This window comes from Stegodyphus dumicola, chromosome 10, assembly GCF_044657685.1.
Source record: "Stegodyphus dumicola isolate Sdum_Otavi_A_Nest chromosome 10, ASM4465768v1".
NCBI lineage: Eukaryota > Metazoa > Arthropoda > Arachnida > Araneae > Eresidae > Stegodyphus > Stegodyphus dumicola.
Genome location: NC_140777.1, coordinates 96365524 through 96385546, shown reverse-complemented (window position 1 = coordinate 96385546; position 20023 = coordinate 96365524). Strand labels below are relative to the sequence as shown.

The following is a 20023-nucleotide window of genomic DNA, read 5'->3' as shown; positions in this document are numbered from 1 at the left end:
ATACAAAAACTACAAATTCCAACAACGAATTTCGACCTGTTATCCCAGCTAGTCTTAGATTAAATATCTTCCAGGAGTTACACGACAGCCCTTTAGCTTCTCATGCTGGTATTCGAAAAACTATCCAACGCGTACGCGAAGCAGTGTATTTTCCTGAACTGCAAAAGTTAACAAGGGCGTATATCCAGTCCTGCCCAACATGTCAAGCAGTTAATTATATTAATTTCCGCCCGGCCGGGTTTCTAAATAGCATTAGATCAGAGTTTCCAAATGAAATAATTGGCATCGATTTATTGGGCCCTTTCCCGAAAAGTCAGTTAAATAAAAGTCGCTATCTCCTTGTTATGGTTGACCATTTTAGTAAGTGGACCGAAATTGTTCCCTTAAAACGAGCCTCCGCGAAATTAGTTACTGATTCTATTTTAAATAAATATATTTTAAAATACGGGGCGCCCCTAAAAGTTATATCGGATAATGGTCCTCAATTTGTAAGTAATATATTTGAAGACATGTGCCAAAAACTGGGCATTTGTCATTTAAAAATGGTCCCGTATCGGCCGCAATCAAATATAGCGGAACGGGTCAATAGAAATATAGTGAAAATTATCCGTAGTTATGTTAAAAATTTTCATAAAAGCTGGGATAACTATGTCAATGAATTAGCTTTCGCCCTGACACGACGGGGAAAACTCCTGCTGAGTTATTTTTAGGCAGAAAGATTATAACGCCGTGAGATAGATTATTTTATGTTCAACAAAGAACCCCCGAATTTCAAATGGGCGATATATAAAAATTAATTAAAGAAGCAAAGAAGAACAATGAAGTAGCACAGAGAAAACAGAAGTTGTATTATGACATGAAACGACGGGGAGTAGTTTATAAGGTAGGGGATGAAGTGTTAAAAACTAAGCATTCACTTTCTTCAGCACCAGAAGATAAAATTGCAAAGTTCTATCCACGATTTGAAGGACCTTATGTAATAGAGAAAGTAACTCAGGCTGTAGTGGTGTTAAAAGCCAAGAATGGTGAAATGTGCACGGCAAATACTGACCAACTCAAACCATTCTATAATCGTAATAAAATGTAAATATTTAAAGATCTTTTGCAGGATCCGGCACGGCAGGCACAATCTCCAGAGGTGGCATAACGACAATCACAAGGGCAAGCCATGAGTAGACAGGTGCATATGAAAAGAAAGTTTCCCCGTTGGAAAACTGAAGGTAACAAGAAAAAGAAGCCGTTCCACCGACCAGAAAAGAGAGGGCATGACCGCCCCCAACATGAAGAAGGGAAAAGTTCTAGTAATGCAAAGAGAGCCAGGGGAAATAGCCGCAACCATAACACTGATTCAAAACGAAAGAGGGAACCATCGGATAGGATTCTTCGCAGCAAACGTCGACGAATCGACCAAGGAAAATCGGCTGCAGATGCAAGGAAGCAACAAACGTTTCAACAGGCAGCAATTAGATCCACGCAACAACGGGAGAGAGTTGAACAACTGCCTCCAAGAACCTCCAAGAACAGCTGCCATCAAGCGTCTGGGAGTACAATCAGATGTTAATAAGAAAGTCTTCAAGGGTCATCAAACAGGCAAAAAAGAAAGCTCACTGATGAAGGAACTGAAGGGCGAACCCGCACAAGACGGAGGATAAACCAGACAGTAGTCTTCGCCACTTTCCAGAACTGGGCGACTAAATAGATGTCTGAATATCACAAAGATAAGTAAAGATAAGTAAAACTTTATGTTACTTTGAAACTTCAAGTTAATTTTTCGTTGTTACTGCAAGTGGCAGTATTTAAGAAGTTTTACCTCATGTGAGGCCTACCTTTATCGCCAAAGCTGCGAAAAATGAGTTTTACCTATTTTGTTACTATGTTTTTCAACTACTTGCGAGTAATCTAAAATTATTGTATAATAGTAATGTGTAAATACTTGAGTATTTTAAAAGTTTTTATAATCTATGAGAAAGGTACCTTAAAATTGTAAAAATAATGTACAAAATTTTATTTTAAAAAAATTCTGTCAAGAAAAGAAATTTTAGTCTGAAGGACTTTTGAAATGTAGTATTTAAATGTAAAAGAATTAGCACTTGTTTTGAAGAAATAGAAGTTAACAAACATTGTACTACTAATGTATATTAAACTTTTAAAATACTCAAGTAAACATTGTACTACTAATGTATGTTTTGAAATGCGTAAAATTAACGGCATGTTAATGTGTTCTTATGTACAATGTGAACTGTTATCTTAAAAGTTAAGAAGTACTGTGATATGTTAGAAATGAAAATGTTGTTGTAATGCCAAAATTTTAACTTATTGGTATGACTGAAAAAAGAGCTAAGTATTGTGAATATGTGCTAAAGATTGAATGAACGTAGTTCTGCTCTCTGACACTACACTTCAGAGTTAGCCACTTCTTGAGAATAGTACCTCAGGGTTCAGAGATGAATATAAGGTATATTCTGAGGTCTTGTTATGTTGAATTTTTACACGTTAGTGTTTTGATTGCAGGTGGTATTGTTGAACACTTGTACATAGACACGCACGTGTTTGGTGTTTTTCTTTTCAACACATGTCAGAGAGCACGGAGAGATAATTAAATAATGGCATGAATGAAATAAGAATAGTTTTAAAAGAAAAATGTACGTATTCATGTTACTTGCCATTTGATTGTTTAATATTTCATTAAACTAGTTTTCCTTCCAGATCTCTGGAAGGAACCAGATTCAACTAAGAAAACTCCTGTTTGTAGATGCAGTACAGATGAAAAGTAATTGCCCATGGAATTGATCATGTAAAAACGACTTTTTAATTTCTAGATTAGATAGTTTTTAGTGAGGAGTGTTTGTAAAAGATTGTCCTCGCGTTAGTTTTAGAATCTAGAGCTAAAAGGTTTCAACAAGCTTGTTTAGACCTCAGTTTCAAACTAATTAACTCTGGCGGGAAGTATGTAAGGATCCTAAGTTTTACTAATGTTTATTTTATTTTAAAACTGTACTATCACTTCTTATTTTCTATTTCCGGCCAGAATTAAATGCTTTAACTTGTTTATGCAAATTGTCTTGCTAACTCCCAAGTATTTAAGTTGTGGCTTTTAGCCAAATTGGGAGAGAGAGGGAGATTTAGGAAGAGAGCCGCTTGCCACTGCAGTTTTACGAGTTTTTACTCAGTTGCTGTTTGCCTTTAAGGCCAGAGATTTAGCCCTCTTGATATTTGAAAACGTATTGTAGTTTCAATAGCTCGGCATTTGTAATTTAAAGTTACATTTTAGTTCGAGTTTTAGTTAATAGTATTATATTTCTTACGTTCAGACCACAAGTGGTTGGTCTCCGTATCCCGAAGTTCGGGAGTACCTGTAAAGATAGAAAATAAAGGGTTTCGTATAGCCTTTCTGCTTGTGTCGTCTATTCCACACATTTTTGAACATAACTTGAGTAAGCTCCCTGTTCCTATTCAGGACACATCATGTTTCCAAAGCAAAGCAAGAGAAACACAAGTCCTGACAATATATATATGTAAAATATAAAAAAATACAATGGCTTTGCTCTACGCAAACATGCAACCTCCAATTAACAGCAATTTAGGATCACCCCCCTAGACCAGCACCTTCGAGAACATTTTAGCCTATTATGTAACCGCTACTATAAATAACGAACGCGCGCCATTTCGCGGACAAAGCTTCCCTCTCCCTGAGCTGTTAAAACCTACGCTGCTGCTCCCATCTTCCTTTCCTGCATGACGCAGTAAATTTGAAATAATCTTATTTAATAACGAATAGTGATTTGCTTCTGAAATTGAATTAAAGCTGTGGAATAAAGATTTGTAATCAAAAGCTAAATAATCTTGCCCGTCATTTGGATTTCGCCTTATCACTCTGCAAAAGCAATGCCTGAACTTTGATGCCAAGCTTCATCATGACTGATATATATATTTAAATTACCAAAACATCTATGATATATATATATATTGGTAATTTAAATAATTTTTCTTTGAAAAATTCAAGTAGATGTACGATGTTCAAATCGATTAATTATTGATTGTAAGCATATTTCTATGTATTTTATCTATCAGTGAGCTTATTTCCATGTGAGCATATATCTATGTGAGCTTTCTTCCGTGTGAGCATATTTAAGTGAGCATTTATCCAGGTGAGCTCTTTTCTATGTGGGCATATTTTTGTGTGGGCTTTTTTTTTTTATTCCCCTGCTGGTTCTTTTTTTTTTTTTTTTTTTTTTTTTTGGTGGGCATTTTTCTGGTCACCCAGAAACTCATTTATTGTACATATACAGTATAAAAGAAGAAAAACATGATTAAATTTGCAAGTGGTTTTGGGTACACAGCTTGCAGAATTCAGTACACAGAGCTACCACCTCTGGCAGCAGCAACGACTGTAACTAGGCTGGACATTGAAACGAAGAGCTTGGATGACAGATGCGAGTGCTTCAATCCCTGCGGCTTCAGCTCTACTCCAAAGTTCATCAATAGTGATGGTTGGAAAGTGGTGGAATGACAGTCTCTCGACAAACCATGGTCAGATGTTCTCAGAGGGTAAGAGATTTGGAGGATGTGCTGGCCAGAGCAACAGTCGAATACCATCTATATCGAGGAAGGTCAGAACAGCATGAGCAACATGCGATTGTGCATTATGTTGTTGAAAGATAGCGTCACGCAGGTCTCGACGATAGGGCACAGCTACTGGCCTGAACAGAAATGTGCCAGTTTGTCCGAGGTTCGAATCCCGCGAATAGGCTTGCTGCATGGTTGTTTCCCCATGTGTAACGTATTATACAAACTAGTTTCCCTTAGAAAGTCCTTCACGAAAGCATCCCTTCCCTTAGGAGATAACCTTCGAGCGCTTTGCCGAAATCAAATAAACCAAATTAAACTAATGCTAATCATTTGCATATCCCAACATTAGAACTTTTGATGCAAATTTGACGGTTTTTGCATGCTCCCTTTATGGTGTAGCAGTTTTAATGTCCAGCAATCTGCCTTTTGAAACAGGCGATTGACTAACAAGCAGCTAAATTTAGAGCCTGAAGTTATCAGTGTTTTGCGATAAGAAAAAGATTATTTCACACACTGGTGTTGTGATTTTTTAGTATTAATTTTGTCATTAATTCCGTATCAGTTTCTTTATTGATTTTTGAGTTCAGCCGTTCTTAAATATCCGAAATTAGGTTTAAACACCTAGAAACGAAGAAAATAAATCATTGAAGTTTCTATGGAATGTTATTGACATTAGATATTGCAATATTATAATATAATTTAGCTATTTAATTTTTCATTTCTGTTAATCATCTACTCACTGAGAGCTTTAGCATTCATTTCCATATAAGCGCATTCAGAAGAAAGAAAACTTTAATGGCAAGACTAGTCGAGCTGGTAAGTACGTCAATTAAATGAAATAATAAAATTTGCGAGACTGAAAGACAGCATTTTTCAAGTAAAAAGCATTTATTAGTAGTTATAAAGCAGGAGTAAAAAATACTTCTTTTATGCGAATGTTGATAAAAATGTATAAAATGTTTACAGAAAGCATTTTACTATGTAAAATAAAACACTTCGTAAGTAAAATCTAGATGGTTGAAAGGATATGAAGCAAATGACGTTGAAAGAAGCCCAAATTTTATATTTAATTATTTCATCTGCAATATACAAGTCTCTAGAACTCTGCATTCTTTCAATAGTTTCAATGCTCTGTTATCGGACAATGTTTCATTTAGATTGTTACCTTTAAACAGAAATTCAAAGTGTATTCTGAACATTTTCAAAAAATAGCTAAATGATAACTCTTATGGGTTCTTCCTTCCACTCCAAAACATTTAATAGTTTTATTTATAAAAACTAATTTTTAACCTATTGTGCTTCAGAAAACTGAATTCAAAGAGCATGTTTCTACACATAAAAGAAACGTATAGCTTTACCTGTTTACAAACAATTTAATATTATGCATAAGTTTACTGAAAGCTTCAAAGTACTCTGTGTCCATAAAGGTCCTTAGGTGGCCCTTATTTTCGCAACCCTGTTTCAAAGTATTCATGTTTTCTAGAACATGAATTCTGTAAGAATCCGTAAGTAAGATCTCCATTTTGAAAAAATTATATTGATCAATACTTTTCTAAATCACTTAATCTCTTAATATTAGAACTTTTTTCCTAAACTGTCGCTTAATTTTTGGTTGCGTACATATACAAACATTTTGCTCTTTAATTTGTATGTGGCCCTTGAATGCGATCTCTAATTTTAACATCCGATAACTCGGTCAATTTTAATTGTACGAGAATGACACTTTTTTGTACTGATATACATTTTTGTGTATTTATTTTCATAATAAGTACAAAATTTTCATAAATATAAGCATAGAGATCGCAAGAAAGTATAATAAAGTTAGGTTTTGTAATACTGATTTCTTTAAATTTAAAAATGCCAAAACATGAATATTTGCGCCATTTAAAACATTTTTGTAATTGGAAGCCTGTGCCTACAACCAACGGCTGAGAAAACAAAAACTGGATAAGGACTTTCCAGACACGATGCATGAATTGAACGAATATATGCTTTTATGTAAAGCTATTAAAAATCTAAGTTTAGTTTTCAATTTCATAAATTATCGTTCTAGATGAATGTATGAGAATTCAGAAGATACTCATCAAATGAGGAGATAAAATTCCAATAATAAAGACATCTTAGATAAATTTCAAAAGAAAAATTTAGTTAAGATCACTCTTAGCTTTTTTTAATTTTATAGAAAATATTAAACTAGAAACATTTATGTAACTTATATTTATTATATAACTTTATCATAATTAAGAGACATGACAGCATATAAATGAAATCAGCTGAGTGTAAAAAGAACACTTTGATAGAAGCGTAGCTAGAGTTTCCAGCGCCCGGAGACAACTAAAGAATTTACGCCCCTTTCTGTGCGGCAAGAATAAAAAAATTTCATTAAAAAATTTCGTAGCATCAATTTGGCGCCCCTTGGATGCTGCGCCCGGGAACAGATGTTCCCCCTTGCCCCACCCTAGCTACGCCACTGGTGATAGTATTTGGTTAACAATGCTTGTGAAACCAACACTATCGAGGAATCAGAGCTCTCTGCTTGCCGAATCTACCAAATGATATCTTGACCAACTCTTAACTGGTTTGATATTAATGTTTTTAGTTCCATTTTTTTTCTTTTCTAGTACTCATAAGAAAGACCTTTCTATGCAACTTCCTCTTAGCATCTTTCAGAGTGGAGTTCCCTGTTGAAGAAAGTCTTCTGAGAAAGCACCTCTTTTTAATAAAGCTGAGAAAGCATCTCTTCTCAAATTAGATAACCATTAAATACTGCAGCACCATTAATTAACAAAGAATAACAAAAACTGACCTGCTCTAAAGATTCAATAATCTAAATTTTAAAAAACAACTTTCTCATTGTCTTATTTTCTTTTAATATGTGTGGCTTTCGGAAGATTCAGAGAAAAATGCAAACCATGTTGTTTTCCTACATAAATTCATATTTTTGCAGATGAAATTACATTATTTATAATTTGAAATGTGCTTTGGGTTCTCCTGTTTCATTTCATTGACCTTTAAATAGACCAGTTACACTGAATATTAAATATGAAAGTACGCAAAATGAAGGTTGCATAAAAATCAGAACTATTAATATTGTTTGGAATACAATGCTTATGAAAACAATTCTTTCACTTTAATTGGTGGGATAAAAACATTTTATGTGATATCTAATCATACCAATTTTAAAACGATACAAAAGGAGTTAGAGAATAAACAAGAAATTTGGATTAGATTCATTTTTCTATAAGGCGATTTTATTGAAATAAAACTAAATGTAGTATTTTTATTATATCTTAAACTTATAAAAGAAATATTTAAGGCTTAAAATTCTATATGCTATATTCTAAGTCTAGCGATCTAAATGTAATTTCAGTATTATATATTAATTACCTTTCTGAATTCGGAACGATTAGTAACTCTGAAACGAGAATAATATTTTCAGCATGAATTAAATTTGTTTTTGCGTTACATGCAAAAACTGTAGTGAGTTCTCATACCTAATAATCAATATAAATCAATGAATTTCCATTTTTAAAATTTTATTAAGTTTTATTACCTCGCATTAATGTTATGCTTTGCTTTAAATAAATAATATATTGCAATTAGAGCTATCTTGCTTTTAAAAAAAGATGTGAATTCCGGATTTTTGATGATATTTTAGGTTTGCCTGCTCATTCACACAATTTCTAAAAATATTATAATGCAACATAAAAAGCTTCATATAGAGAATTTATAGAGATATTCTCACCTTTAACACCCAGGTTTCCAACTGTTACTATATCCTTTTCTTCGGGCCCTGTGATCTCAAATGTAAAATTTTCAGATCTTACTGCGCAATGTGTCACCATTACATAGACTCCAGCACTGTCCAGAGGAATTTCTCTTGGTCCAATTATGTCGACTTCTACTGATTTTTCATCCTAATATAAATAAATGAATGAAAATAAAGTCTTTAATTTATTTGTCTTGATAATAAGTTAGGTCCCCCCCCCAATTTTGGAAGAGTTATCGGAAGGTTAACAAATTGAAAATCACTTATATAACTATAAACCCATAAAAAAATTATATTTATATTCACATTATCGAACTGATAATTTATTCTTTTTCTTAAACAGTTTCTGTTGAGAACAAAAACAGAATTCAATGTTGGATGATAATTAGGTATATAGTATATCAAACGTTATAAAATGGCCTCTAAGCACATCACAGAAAATTTATTCTAGATGCTATAAGTTTTTTAATCAAAGTCTCAAGAAAATTCCATGAAATCCAAATACTGGAATTTTGTCTTTCTTTTACTTTTTAAATTTATTTCAACGTTCTTCCAATTCCAATTCTGTCAACATGTCATCTTTAGATGCATCCCCTAATTGAGTATTTATTAATTCGAACCTATGCAAGCAAAGGCTTTGCGTGATAATCTCGTAGCGCAGATACCAAGATCGTTTTCTCTTATATCTATTAAGACACATTAAGATAATGACATATATGAAACAATAATAATAATGAATGAAGTGAAACACTAACAAGAATGCTTAACCGAGACATCCAAGGAAGTAGAATTTTGTCCAAGGAAGTAGAAAATAAAGAAGCATTGTTGTGGCGTTCCCCCCCCCCCCAAGAATACTACTTATGAGACAGTTATAACAGGTTTAGTTCAGTTTAAAGAAAATGAAGGTAGCCACGTTTAATAAATTTCTTGTCAGAGGTGTAAGAAACTTCCGTACGCGTGCTGACTGGGTTATATCGAATTTGAGTGGTTAATTTTGAACAACATTTATGTAGTGTTCCGGTGCACCGGAACAGAACAACTCAACCTGACTCTTTCGCATTTGGAACTATGCCAAAGAATATTTAATTCAGTTGAACAGTCAGACGAACAGATTCGCAAGGCAGCTGGAATGCTGTCTATTTTTCATTATTTTTGTTCTGTTCTCGTATTTACAAGTTTTATATGTTATTTTCTTATTTATACTTGTATTGTGCAATTATTTAATATAAGTTTTGTGTTTAAAACGAGGACGTGTATCGACTTCATTCACATTACATCGCAACATTAAGTTTTGTCCGACCCTCAGACAGGCGAGGTCCCGGGTATCACCTAAGACCGCAATGCGCGTTCGAAAAATCAGTGCTCAATGTGTCCTGCAATTTTCACCAAGTCTCGCAGCTGGCTGCGTTTTTCATCGACCCGTGAGCCGAGTGATCCACTGCTCACCGGAACACATCAACTCTGAGCAGTGGATCACTCGGCTCACAGGTCGATGAAGAACGCAGCCAGCTGCGAGACTTGGTGAAAATTGCAGGACACATTGAGCACTGATTTTTCGAACGCGCACTCAACCTGACTCTTTGGCATAGTTCCAAATGCGAATCATTTTGTGGTCATATTCAGAATAAATAACATTCAGTATCATTAATTTAGTATTAATTTCAACATTCAGGTATTGACTCAATTATCTGTGGTAATACTGAGGAAGTCATTCACTGATAACGTAAAATCATGGTTAATCTAAAGGCTGTTGTGTAATATCCTCATTATTGTGGCTAAAAATGCAGCTTTCGATTAGTAATAGTTGACGTTTCACAAGAAAGATTAAATAGTATATTCTTTCATGATTTTTTCCCAGATAACTTCTTTTTTTTTCTTTTAACCGAATTATAATATTTTTATATTCAGAAAATTTTAGAACTATTTTAAAGAATCTGTTCCTAATTACTGATTGCCTACAATTGAAAACTGAAAAATTTGAGATAAGTATAAAATCAGAAAATTAGAATTCCTAATAAGATACCTACTTACATAATTTCGACTTTTTAGTTGTTATGTGTAAAGCTAAACGGCTTGGTTTGCTATTTTAACGCAGTTTACTTTTTACCATGACTTTTGTACTTGTTGCGTATGAAATTATCTCTTGTTAGTTTATCCTTTTATTTTCGTGTATTTTCTTTAAAATCAAATAAGTAAGGTTCTAAAAATTATGTATAACTGGAAGATTAGTAGTATACTTTAAACTCAACTTATCCTTTATCTTAGATATAACAGCTAATCTAATTTTTTTTTTCAAATGTCAAGCAAAACTCGATGACTGTCTTTATTTTACACTATGTTAATGAAACATGCATTTTAAATTTATATTCAGCTGATAATTTAAATATTTTTATATAAAAAGAAAAAAGATCGAGCATAATATTAAAAAAAAATCTCACAAATCTCACATCACGGAAATTAATTGACATGTTTGAAATGAGAAAGCTCAGTGATTGATCTTTAAGAAAACCGTCACTCCAAACCAAAGGCAAAAAGGACGCGGGAAACCATTACCACTGCTAAATAATAATGGAACAAAGAATCGTCAACTTGGCACTTGTCTCAACAATACTTGACATTACTTAGTTCAGCCACAGCATGGAGAATAACTCGCAAAAATCTTGACATTTTCCCTTACAAGATATAGGTAGGACAATCCTTCGGGTCGGTTTAGCCGAAAAAAGAACGAATTTCAACAATATCATAATCGACATGATCGACATTGGTTTCGACCCTGGTGATATTTTTTTCATTATGATACTTCAGGTTGAATGGGTATGTCAATTCCATAAATTATCGGATATGGAGCCTTAGATATAGCTTAATTGTCGTTGTTGAGCCTCTTTAACTACAAACGGCAGCAGTCTGGGGAGGTTTATATCCTAATGGCATATTGAGACCATACTTTTTTTGACAACAAAGTGAATTAAGAATGCTGCGTCAGGTTCTTGAAAATGGGGTTCATTCTCGAAGGGTCCGTCGAAAATATTGCCACGAAAACATAGCGGACGAAAATTCCGCAGAAAAAAACATGTAAGTCGAAAACACCGTACTATAAAACATCGCAGGAAAAAGAAGGTACGAAAAAAATATCGCAGCTATAGGCCATCTTGGTATAAAACACTGTCATCGAAAATAAAGCTGTTCAAAATCATCGCAGTTCTAAAATATAGTAGTAAATAATATTCTGGTAAAAACTAAAGTACCTGCGAATCATCGAATTACGATAACATCGCAGATACATATTTTCAAGCTTAAAAGTTGCAAATACATATTCGCATAAAGATTTGTAAGCGAAAGTAAGAATGAAAAATATATTTACCTCGATGTTTTATATTTTAAAATTAATTAATAATTTTTTTTGATAAAAAAGTGAGAAACTTTAGCATTCAAAAGCTGAAAACAAGTAGACAATTAATGGTACGCAATTAAAAGAATTTTAAATTTATATTCTTAACTGTTAAAAGTCATTATTTGATTAATCTCTTTTATAAAGTTGTATTAGCAATTTTTCAATAACATTAATTAGTCAAAAATTAGAAAATGGAAAATGAGTAATCATATGAGGTTACCTGTATTAAAATTGTTTAATTAATTATCAAACTGCGAAATTAATATTTTATTCTTACTATTTTCTTCTTTAATTTCATATTCTTTCAGTAAAAATTAAGCCATGTTTTGTTTCAGTTCATTCGTTTTCTTAAAACTGTCATTGACATCTTCATGTGCAGCCTCGTTTGGGAGTTGATTCGTTATTTATGACGAAACTCGTCAGCAGGAAGCTAAAAAATATTTCAGTACGGGATTTGGGTTTTATTGGATTATTGTAAAGCATATTAGGGCTATATAAGGGAGAGATGTCTTTGTGGAGGACTCTCTTTCAGAAACTGGCTCGTATCCACATTACACCTTAGCAAAACCAGAAAAATCTCAAGCAGCGAATTCGTTCGTTCGGTCAAACTACCAGTATTCAACATTTTACCCCTCGGCCACTGGCGGCCTTTTCAAGAAGGTAACATTAATGGAAAATAATTCGGTTTAACATCATTCATTGAGAGGATTCAGAAATTATACCTAGAAAATGTAATCATAGATTTTTTTTTTCTGAACGAATGTATAATTACAGTGAATCTTCTTGATGACTATCTTTCTAAAACGAAATAGGATTTCTGAGTACATAAATAAAAATACGTATTTAACAATACCTCTCTAAGATGGTCACATTCACGGAAGGCTAAACAGATATCAAATCGTGAATGGTCACTGTAAAGAGGATTCTTTTATATTTAACATTTAATATTTAAATATTTTTACAAATAATTTAAAAGTATCATTAAATTATTTTAGATGCATTTTATTCGAAAAACCATTTTAATTATTGCTTGAACTTTAATAACACACGGTGAACCATCTTTCTTAGACAACCGCTTCTGAAAGTGACCAGCATAGGTGTGAAATTTTGGTATTAAATATCATTCAAAAACGAGCAGCTTTAAAAAAGGTTAAATCATTTAGAACCTTAAATGGTGGCCTTAGAGTATTTTAACCGTATTTAACTTTCCTATTTATGTATTTTTATCTCTTTGAATAAGCATTTAATTTTTCTATTTGTTTATTGAAAAAAAAAAAAAAAAAAAAAAAAAAAAAAAAAAAAAAAAAAACTGTTTCTTGTCATTTCTTAACACACAGTGAATTATCTGGTAGGGACGTTCTCTGGAAGTGACCAATAATCAGTTCAGGTACATAGAGAGAGAGATATTATCTATTGGATTTGAAATACTAGTTTCCTCCAGATGTAAATTACCTGTTTTCTGTTCTGGCTCAAACACGTTTTACATTTTGTTCACTGCAAATAGTCACTCGAGTCTCTACATAGTTAAATGGGAAGTATTTATTCCGCGAGCTGAAAAATGACAGCTAAGCAATTTGCAATTTGATTTATTTTTAGTATACCTGAAATCAGTTTTGCTAGTTTAAGAAGAATGAGCACTTTTTAGCATAAGCTTATAGATTAAAGATATAATAAAAATTAAATTATAGGTTCTGGTTTCATTTGACGTATATTAATATTTTTATGAAGAAAAGTCAGTTTTTTGAAAATTCAGTAATTCCATGGGGGGAAAACACCATTTCTTAGGAAATAAAAGACTATGACCAATATTTTTATTCTTGGTTTATTATTTATTATTGAGCCAGTTTTCCTTAAAACTTTCTCATTGGAGCCACGTTTCCTAGGCGATAATTCCTCAGTAGTATGACAGAAGCCGTGATTAAGTGATTAAGTATGTACTTACATGTGAAAAAAAATTTCGTAATAAACTAATTATTGGTCATTTCCATAGGACTACGTTACAAGATGATTCACTATGCGTTAAGAAAGAACAAGCAAAGCTGAAAATATTTCAAATCAAGGAATCGAAAACTGAGTTACCTAAATGTTATAAGTATGTAAATATGTATGTAAATAAGGGTTACCTAAATGGGAAAGTTTAACGCAGTGAACCCTATCTAAGGCGACCATTTACGACTCTAAATGATTCACCATTCTATGAAGTTGGTCATCTTAGAAACGTGAGATTTAATACCAAAATTTCACACCTATGCCGGTCATTTTCAGAAGTGGTTGCCTAAAAAAGATGGTTCACCGTGCATTATGAAGCAATAATTAAAAAGGCTTTCGAATAAAATGCATCTAAAAAATTTAATGATATTTTAAAAGATATTTATATTTAGACATATAACTGTATATTTAATGTCTAAAGTTAAATATAAAAAATCCTCTTTAAAATTATCATTCACGATCCATATCTTTTTAGTTTTCCGTGGATGTGACCATCTTAGAGAGGCATTGTTTAATAACTCTCTTTATTTATGTTCTCAGAAACACTGGTCATCTTAGGAAGACAATCGCCAACAGGGTTTACTGTAATTATATATTCTTTCTGAAAAAAATCTGCGTTTACTTTTTCTAGGTATAATTTTAAATTTCTTCTCAATAAATGATGTAAAAACGAATTAGTTTCCGTTAATATTACCTTCCTAAAATGGTCTCCAGTGGCTGAGGGGGTAAAGTCGGTAACAATGGTATTTTGACCCAACGGAACGAATTCGCTGCTTGTAATTTTTGTGGTTTTCCTAATATATGACGTGAATACGAGGCAGTGTCTGAGAAAGTCTTCCACAAAGACCACTCTCCCCTTAGGCAAACAGTCCTAATGTGCTTTGCAATAATCCAGTAAATCCAAATCTCCTACTGAAATATTATGTAATTTTGTCCTGAGATGACTGATCATGGCTAACGAATCAACATCCAAATGAGGCCGTTCATAAAAATGTTAATGATATTTTGAAGAAGACAAAGAACTGAAACCAAACAAAGCTTATTTTTTACTGAAAGAATATCAAATTAACAATAGTAAAGAAAATAATTTTACAGTTTGCTAATTAATTAAACAGTTTTAACGCAGGTAACCTTATGCAATTACTCATCTTCCCTTTTCTAATTTTTTAGACTATATTTTTAATGAAAAAAATTCCAATACAATTTTATAAAAGAGATTAACTAAATGATAACTTTAACATTTAAGGACATAAATTTAAAACTCCCTTAATTAACTAGCATTAATTATATACTCTTACGTAGCATTAATTTTTTACTAGTTTTTAACTTTTGAATGCTAAAGTTTCCTTCTTGATTTTTAGCAAAAGAAATTATTAATAAATCCAAAAATATGAAAGATAGTGATAAAAATAGTCCTTATTCTTACTTACGCTTATAAATCATTATGCGAATATGCGGTGGTAAATTTAATGCCTGAGAAACACATGTCTGCGATGTCATCATCATGCAATGATTTGCAGGTGCTTTATTTTTTACCACTATGTTTTTTTACTTCAATTTTTTAAAAGTGAGAGATTTTTGAACTGCTTTAATTTTTGACGACGATGTTAGAACCGCGATGCTTCTTATTTTCTTTTCTTCCACGATGTTTTCGCCTGTAACTATTCTTGATGCTTTTTACAAACACTGGATCCAAGATATTTGGTTTCAGCAGGATGGAAATACTCTACATTAAACAGGACGTTCTGGAGTTGTTCAGAGGTCACTATGACAATAGTCTCATGTGCACTCTGGGAAGAAAAGCCATTTTCTATATAATTTCCCTCATTATTGTGCACATTACACAATTAGCAAATTTTAAACATTTCAGTATCTCACGATATTTACCGTAGAGTTATGCACGGTAACTTCTGACTGTCCGACCCAAACATAAGTTTCTTTGTCGTATTCAGCACCTGCAGTTACCAGATACTTGGTATCAAAGATCGTACTTGGGTTCTTTATTTGCGTCACTGAGAATAACATGTAGATTGGAACAGGATCAGAATTAGTATTCTTCACTTCACCAAATGTCACTATGGCTCTGTCATACTGAAATAAAAAGAAAAAGAAATATTTCATATCACTATGTGGCAAAAATTGTAATGAAAATGAGAATGTTTTGCAGCAAAAGGCAACTTAAAATATTTCTGTCACACGTGGTAAGCAGACTTACATCTAGAATATATTTCCTTAAACATGCTGAATTCTTTCTACATTGCGAGCTCGAAAGCAAATTATAGCAGCTTTCCTGTACTGAACGTGATGTCTATAGTGAGATGTTATGCAGTGGATAACACTTCAATCCGGGCTCCAGAACCATTACAGCCTAGAAATTCTAAACTAGTGATTAAATTGATAATGGATAATTTGTTTTGCTTCCGTTAAAACAATATAAGAAATCTACTGTTCTTTTCTAGATAGTGAAGACATTAAGCTGAAAATATGAATTAAGAACTTAAGTCCTTATCTGTCAAAATCATTCAGAATTCAATAAGTAACTATATCGCTGTTTTTTTAAATTTTATGCCTGTACAATTTTGGAAGAATTCCTTTATTTATTTCTCAGCTATTCCTAAAGAAATACTAATACTGTTTTCCATTAAGAGATTAAGCAATATCTGTAAGGATTTAATTTATTCTAAACAATTATTTTTAGTTTGACTTTCCTTTCCCTTCTGATTTCAGTTTTCTGCCGGCATGTAAATTTTGTATGACAGTTTTTTAGTATTCATGTTTAAATGTGTTTCAGAAGCAGTATGTAAACTGCGTGTCAAGAGTTCAAAAAGAGTAGTGAGAACTTAGTTTATCCTGAGTTCCGAGTTTATGCTGAGTATTTGAATTTAGCTGTCTAAGCCGGTATTAGACACCTTTCAGTTTATACTGATATTCCTCGGCTCGGGTTTGCTGCGTGCAGCCGATTTAGCGTTAGTTAAGCTAAGGAGTCAGTCAGTAGATATCTTCTTATTTTCTGTTAATTTGAGTACCCACAAGGGGTGGTGAATTGTGAGCACGAAGTGCGAGCATCTGTTTTTAATTTAGTTTAAATAAAAAGGTTATTTAAAATCTTTCTTCTGCAGTACTTATTCTTAAACACATAGCGAGAATTCGCTACTTCGTCTTCGACGTAGAGTCAGCGTTGTATGCTCCCTAAAAGAAGACGGAGACTATATGGGTCTCCTTTGTAATTATTTATTAATTTTAATTTTAATCTAGCTCAAATTCTGCTTTATGCGTAAGTGCCATTGAAACAGGCACTTCTTGGATCAAAGATTACCAGTTGCTCCAAAAAGTATATAGGGTGTCCGGAAATAGTGATTATCGGCTTTACTTAAATATAAGTTTTAGTAAAGTACTTCTAGTTACAAAGTTCTTCAAAACTGTATATAGCAGAGAACTTTAAGAGCACAGTTCTGGGAACAGGATAGTTTTGTAGGTACGAGTATAGAATTTGATATTTAAATCGATCTTTCCAGAACCTGTTGATAAGCTGTTTCGTTCTAATTCTCATTAGATTCGAAGTTAAATAACAACAGTGACTCATTTTGGTTAATAATAACTCCGTATTTGGTACAATAAAATTTATTAATAATTTTGTAGCTGTACATATAAAAGGGTTGAAAACAAATTTTTCAGCAAAATTTTCATCCCAAGAAATAGAATATTTTGTATTTAACTTAATTAAACGTAATGAACGTTTCCGAATTATGTATTTTGCTCTACGGAATCGTAAAAAAAATTCAAAACTGTATTTAAAGAATCTTTCTTCTGTTAATGGTGAAAATGTTTTCGTAAAATTCTCTACTTTGTTTCTAAAATACTTTGCACTTGGAAGTACGTGTCTAGTTTCAATATTTTGAGATGAAGCTCTAGCCACGTTTTTAAACAGTCTGCATATGACTGTCATTCTACAAAACTCAACTGTCACATATTTATTAATTGTTGTTCATCATAAAACGCACAACACCCATGTGTTTTGGATGCTCAGTGTTTCATATTCATTACAGAATAATGCATATTCATTTTTTTAAATAAAGTATAAATTATTATGAAACTGAGGGTACGTACTTACATAAAGTAACGCAGTATATTCAAGATAGAAATCATGATTCGTCTTTAGTCTATTATATTTTATAAAATCTCTTAGTTATTTATCAACAGTTACTGCTATTAATAAACAGCAGCTATTTATTTTTGAATAAAAAGTTATTTCAATATTCAAATGGACCAGTACTTCCATGGTTGATTCCTGCATTTTGAATATTTTATGTTTATATAATATTATAATATAAAGCCATGAAGTTTCAGTTGAATAATTCTGGATTTATTTTCTTTTGCTAACCAATTATTTTATATTAATTATCTTTACTGTCTTTCTCGCTTTCTGTTTTCCTGCCAGAATTTTAATTTTTAGTTCGCGAGTATTCAAATAAAGTAGAAAGAGGTAGTATTTAAAGAAAGGTTTTGGGTGGTAAAATCAGAGCGTGTTCCTCCTGCTGAAGGCCACGTAACTAGTTGAATCCCTTGATAGCATGATATATGCGCCGTTGCGTTGTTCTCCCCATTAGGCTTGTTGCGCCGATATTAGATCTGAGCCAACACGCGCGCATTCTGTCTATATAGCTATTAAGCTAACTTACATTTTACTTAGTTAATTTCAATTCATTACTTTTGATTTACGCCATAAATGCTGTCTGGTTTCGTAAGCACAAGCTGTGCCTTTTGTTAATTTACCTGAGTTAAATAAAAGGGTCTTTTATACCCATTTCATGTCTCTGTTGTAATTTCCAAGATACAGCGATAATTCGCTTAAATCTTCCTGAGTTCTCATTTATTTTATGCTACCAAAGAAGGTTGTATATAAATGTAATCAGAAAAGATTTACGGATGCTAATGCTTGAACTACTTTTAATCCTGAGAAGTTAGTTTTTTATTTTTATTTATTTATTTATTTATTTATTTATTTTTGTAGGAAGCATGTGCAATTATTAAGAAACAAGTCTATGATTAATGCTAATTTTGGTATAAAATGTTAGACTAATTCCGAACAAGGAAATGAGCTATTTCCTGAGCAACAAATGAGAAATAAGTACTAAAATTATTGAAATTTGGAACAGTAGTAGTGCTGTAATCTATCGAGAAAGTAGAAAAAGGAAAAATGAAGCTTAAGAACGGATGCTTTTTAAAACTTTGAAAATTGAATTATTTACTAAAACTGAAGCATTTAATATGAATGGAGTGTCCAATGAAATCTAAATCTTCTCTTAACAGACATTTTTAGAAATACTGACTGAAGAAATTTAAAAAAACAAAAAGAATTTTCCGAATACTTGTGAAATCTCTAACACTATTTTCAAATGTTAGTTTTATTATATCTTTTAAAAAAATTAATTGAAGATTAAAATCTTGTTCGTTTTATTCTGTAAGTAACAAAAAGGATGAAAGAACAGAGCTTTTCATTTGTCAGCGTGATTATTTGCTTCTAGTAATCGAAATATTCCATAGTGAATAAAAATATATCAGAGATGAAACGAAATCGAAGATAAAATTTAATTAAACAGGAAAATTAAATTGTATTAGTGTAGATACAAATTTTATAAACTGCCAATTTTTAGTGTCAAAGTAGTTAGAAAAGCTATTTATTAATTTCCAAAGATTAGGCTACAGAAAGTTGCTTTAGAAGAGATTTACTTTAGAGTCAGTTTTCTTGGAGGAAAATTTTACTCGCAGTTTTCTTATGGAAAACTTGCCTATGAGGCCAACCCGTTCATCGAAATAGTAGTTTGTTTCTTAGAGAAACGAAGGGCTTATTACTAGCTCGAAATACGTGGAGTGTGAATTTGACTCCCGCGTTAAGATCTTTATATATACGTGTATGTTTTCCTCCTTCATGGAAATTTTCATGGTTTCTTAGAGAAACTAAATGTTCAGTCAATTTTGCTTCTCCAAACTTTGGTACACTTTTTAACATTAGAGATGTATGGAAATAATGTGCAAAGAATAATTTATTCTTGTAGCTTTTAATTTCTTGATATTATAGCAACTTTGTCTTAAAAAGAAAACATCCCCCCACCAAACAGCCAAAACTTGCTAGAAAGTATTTATCGAGAATGACAGAACCACTGGGTGATTCATCCTCCCCAGCACCAAAAATGTTGCCATGCATACATTAAAAAAGTTAATCTGATGGTGCACTCCCATGAAGGAGGAAAACATACACGTATATATAAAGATCTTAACGCGGGAGTCAAATTCATACTCTTCGT

The 20023-nt window shown here is 32.4% G+C and overlaps 1 protein-coding gene, 1 non-coding gene and 1 pseudogene across 2 annotated transcripts in view; 1 reads left to right on the top strand and 2 right to left on the bottom strand.

The window, feature by feature from the left end:
* Positions 1-20023, bottom strand: part of LOC118201522 (uncharacterized) — a 236963-nt gene that overhangs the window by 118887 nt on the left and 98053 nt on the right. Inside the window, exons 7-8 of the mRNA XM_085825294.1 lie at positions 15606-15809; positions 8315-8486 (exon numbers count right to left, since the gene is read on the bottom strand). Coding sequence (XP_085681420.1) covers positions 8315-8486; positions 15606-15809 — 376 coding nt within the window. The remainder of the gene's footprint in view (positions 1-8314; positions 8487-15605; positions 15810-20023) is intronic.
* On the bottom strand, positions 9635-9788 carry LOC146995043 (5.8S ribosomal RNA). Its single transcript, XR_015043748.1, has one exon. It is a non-coding gene; the product is annotated as a 5.8S ribosomal RNA (ribosomal RNA).
* On the top strand, positions 9796-9932 carry LOC146995042 (5.8S ribosomal RNA; annotated as a pseudogene).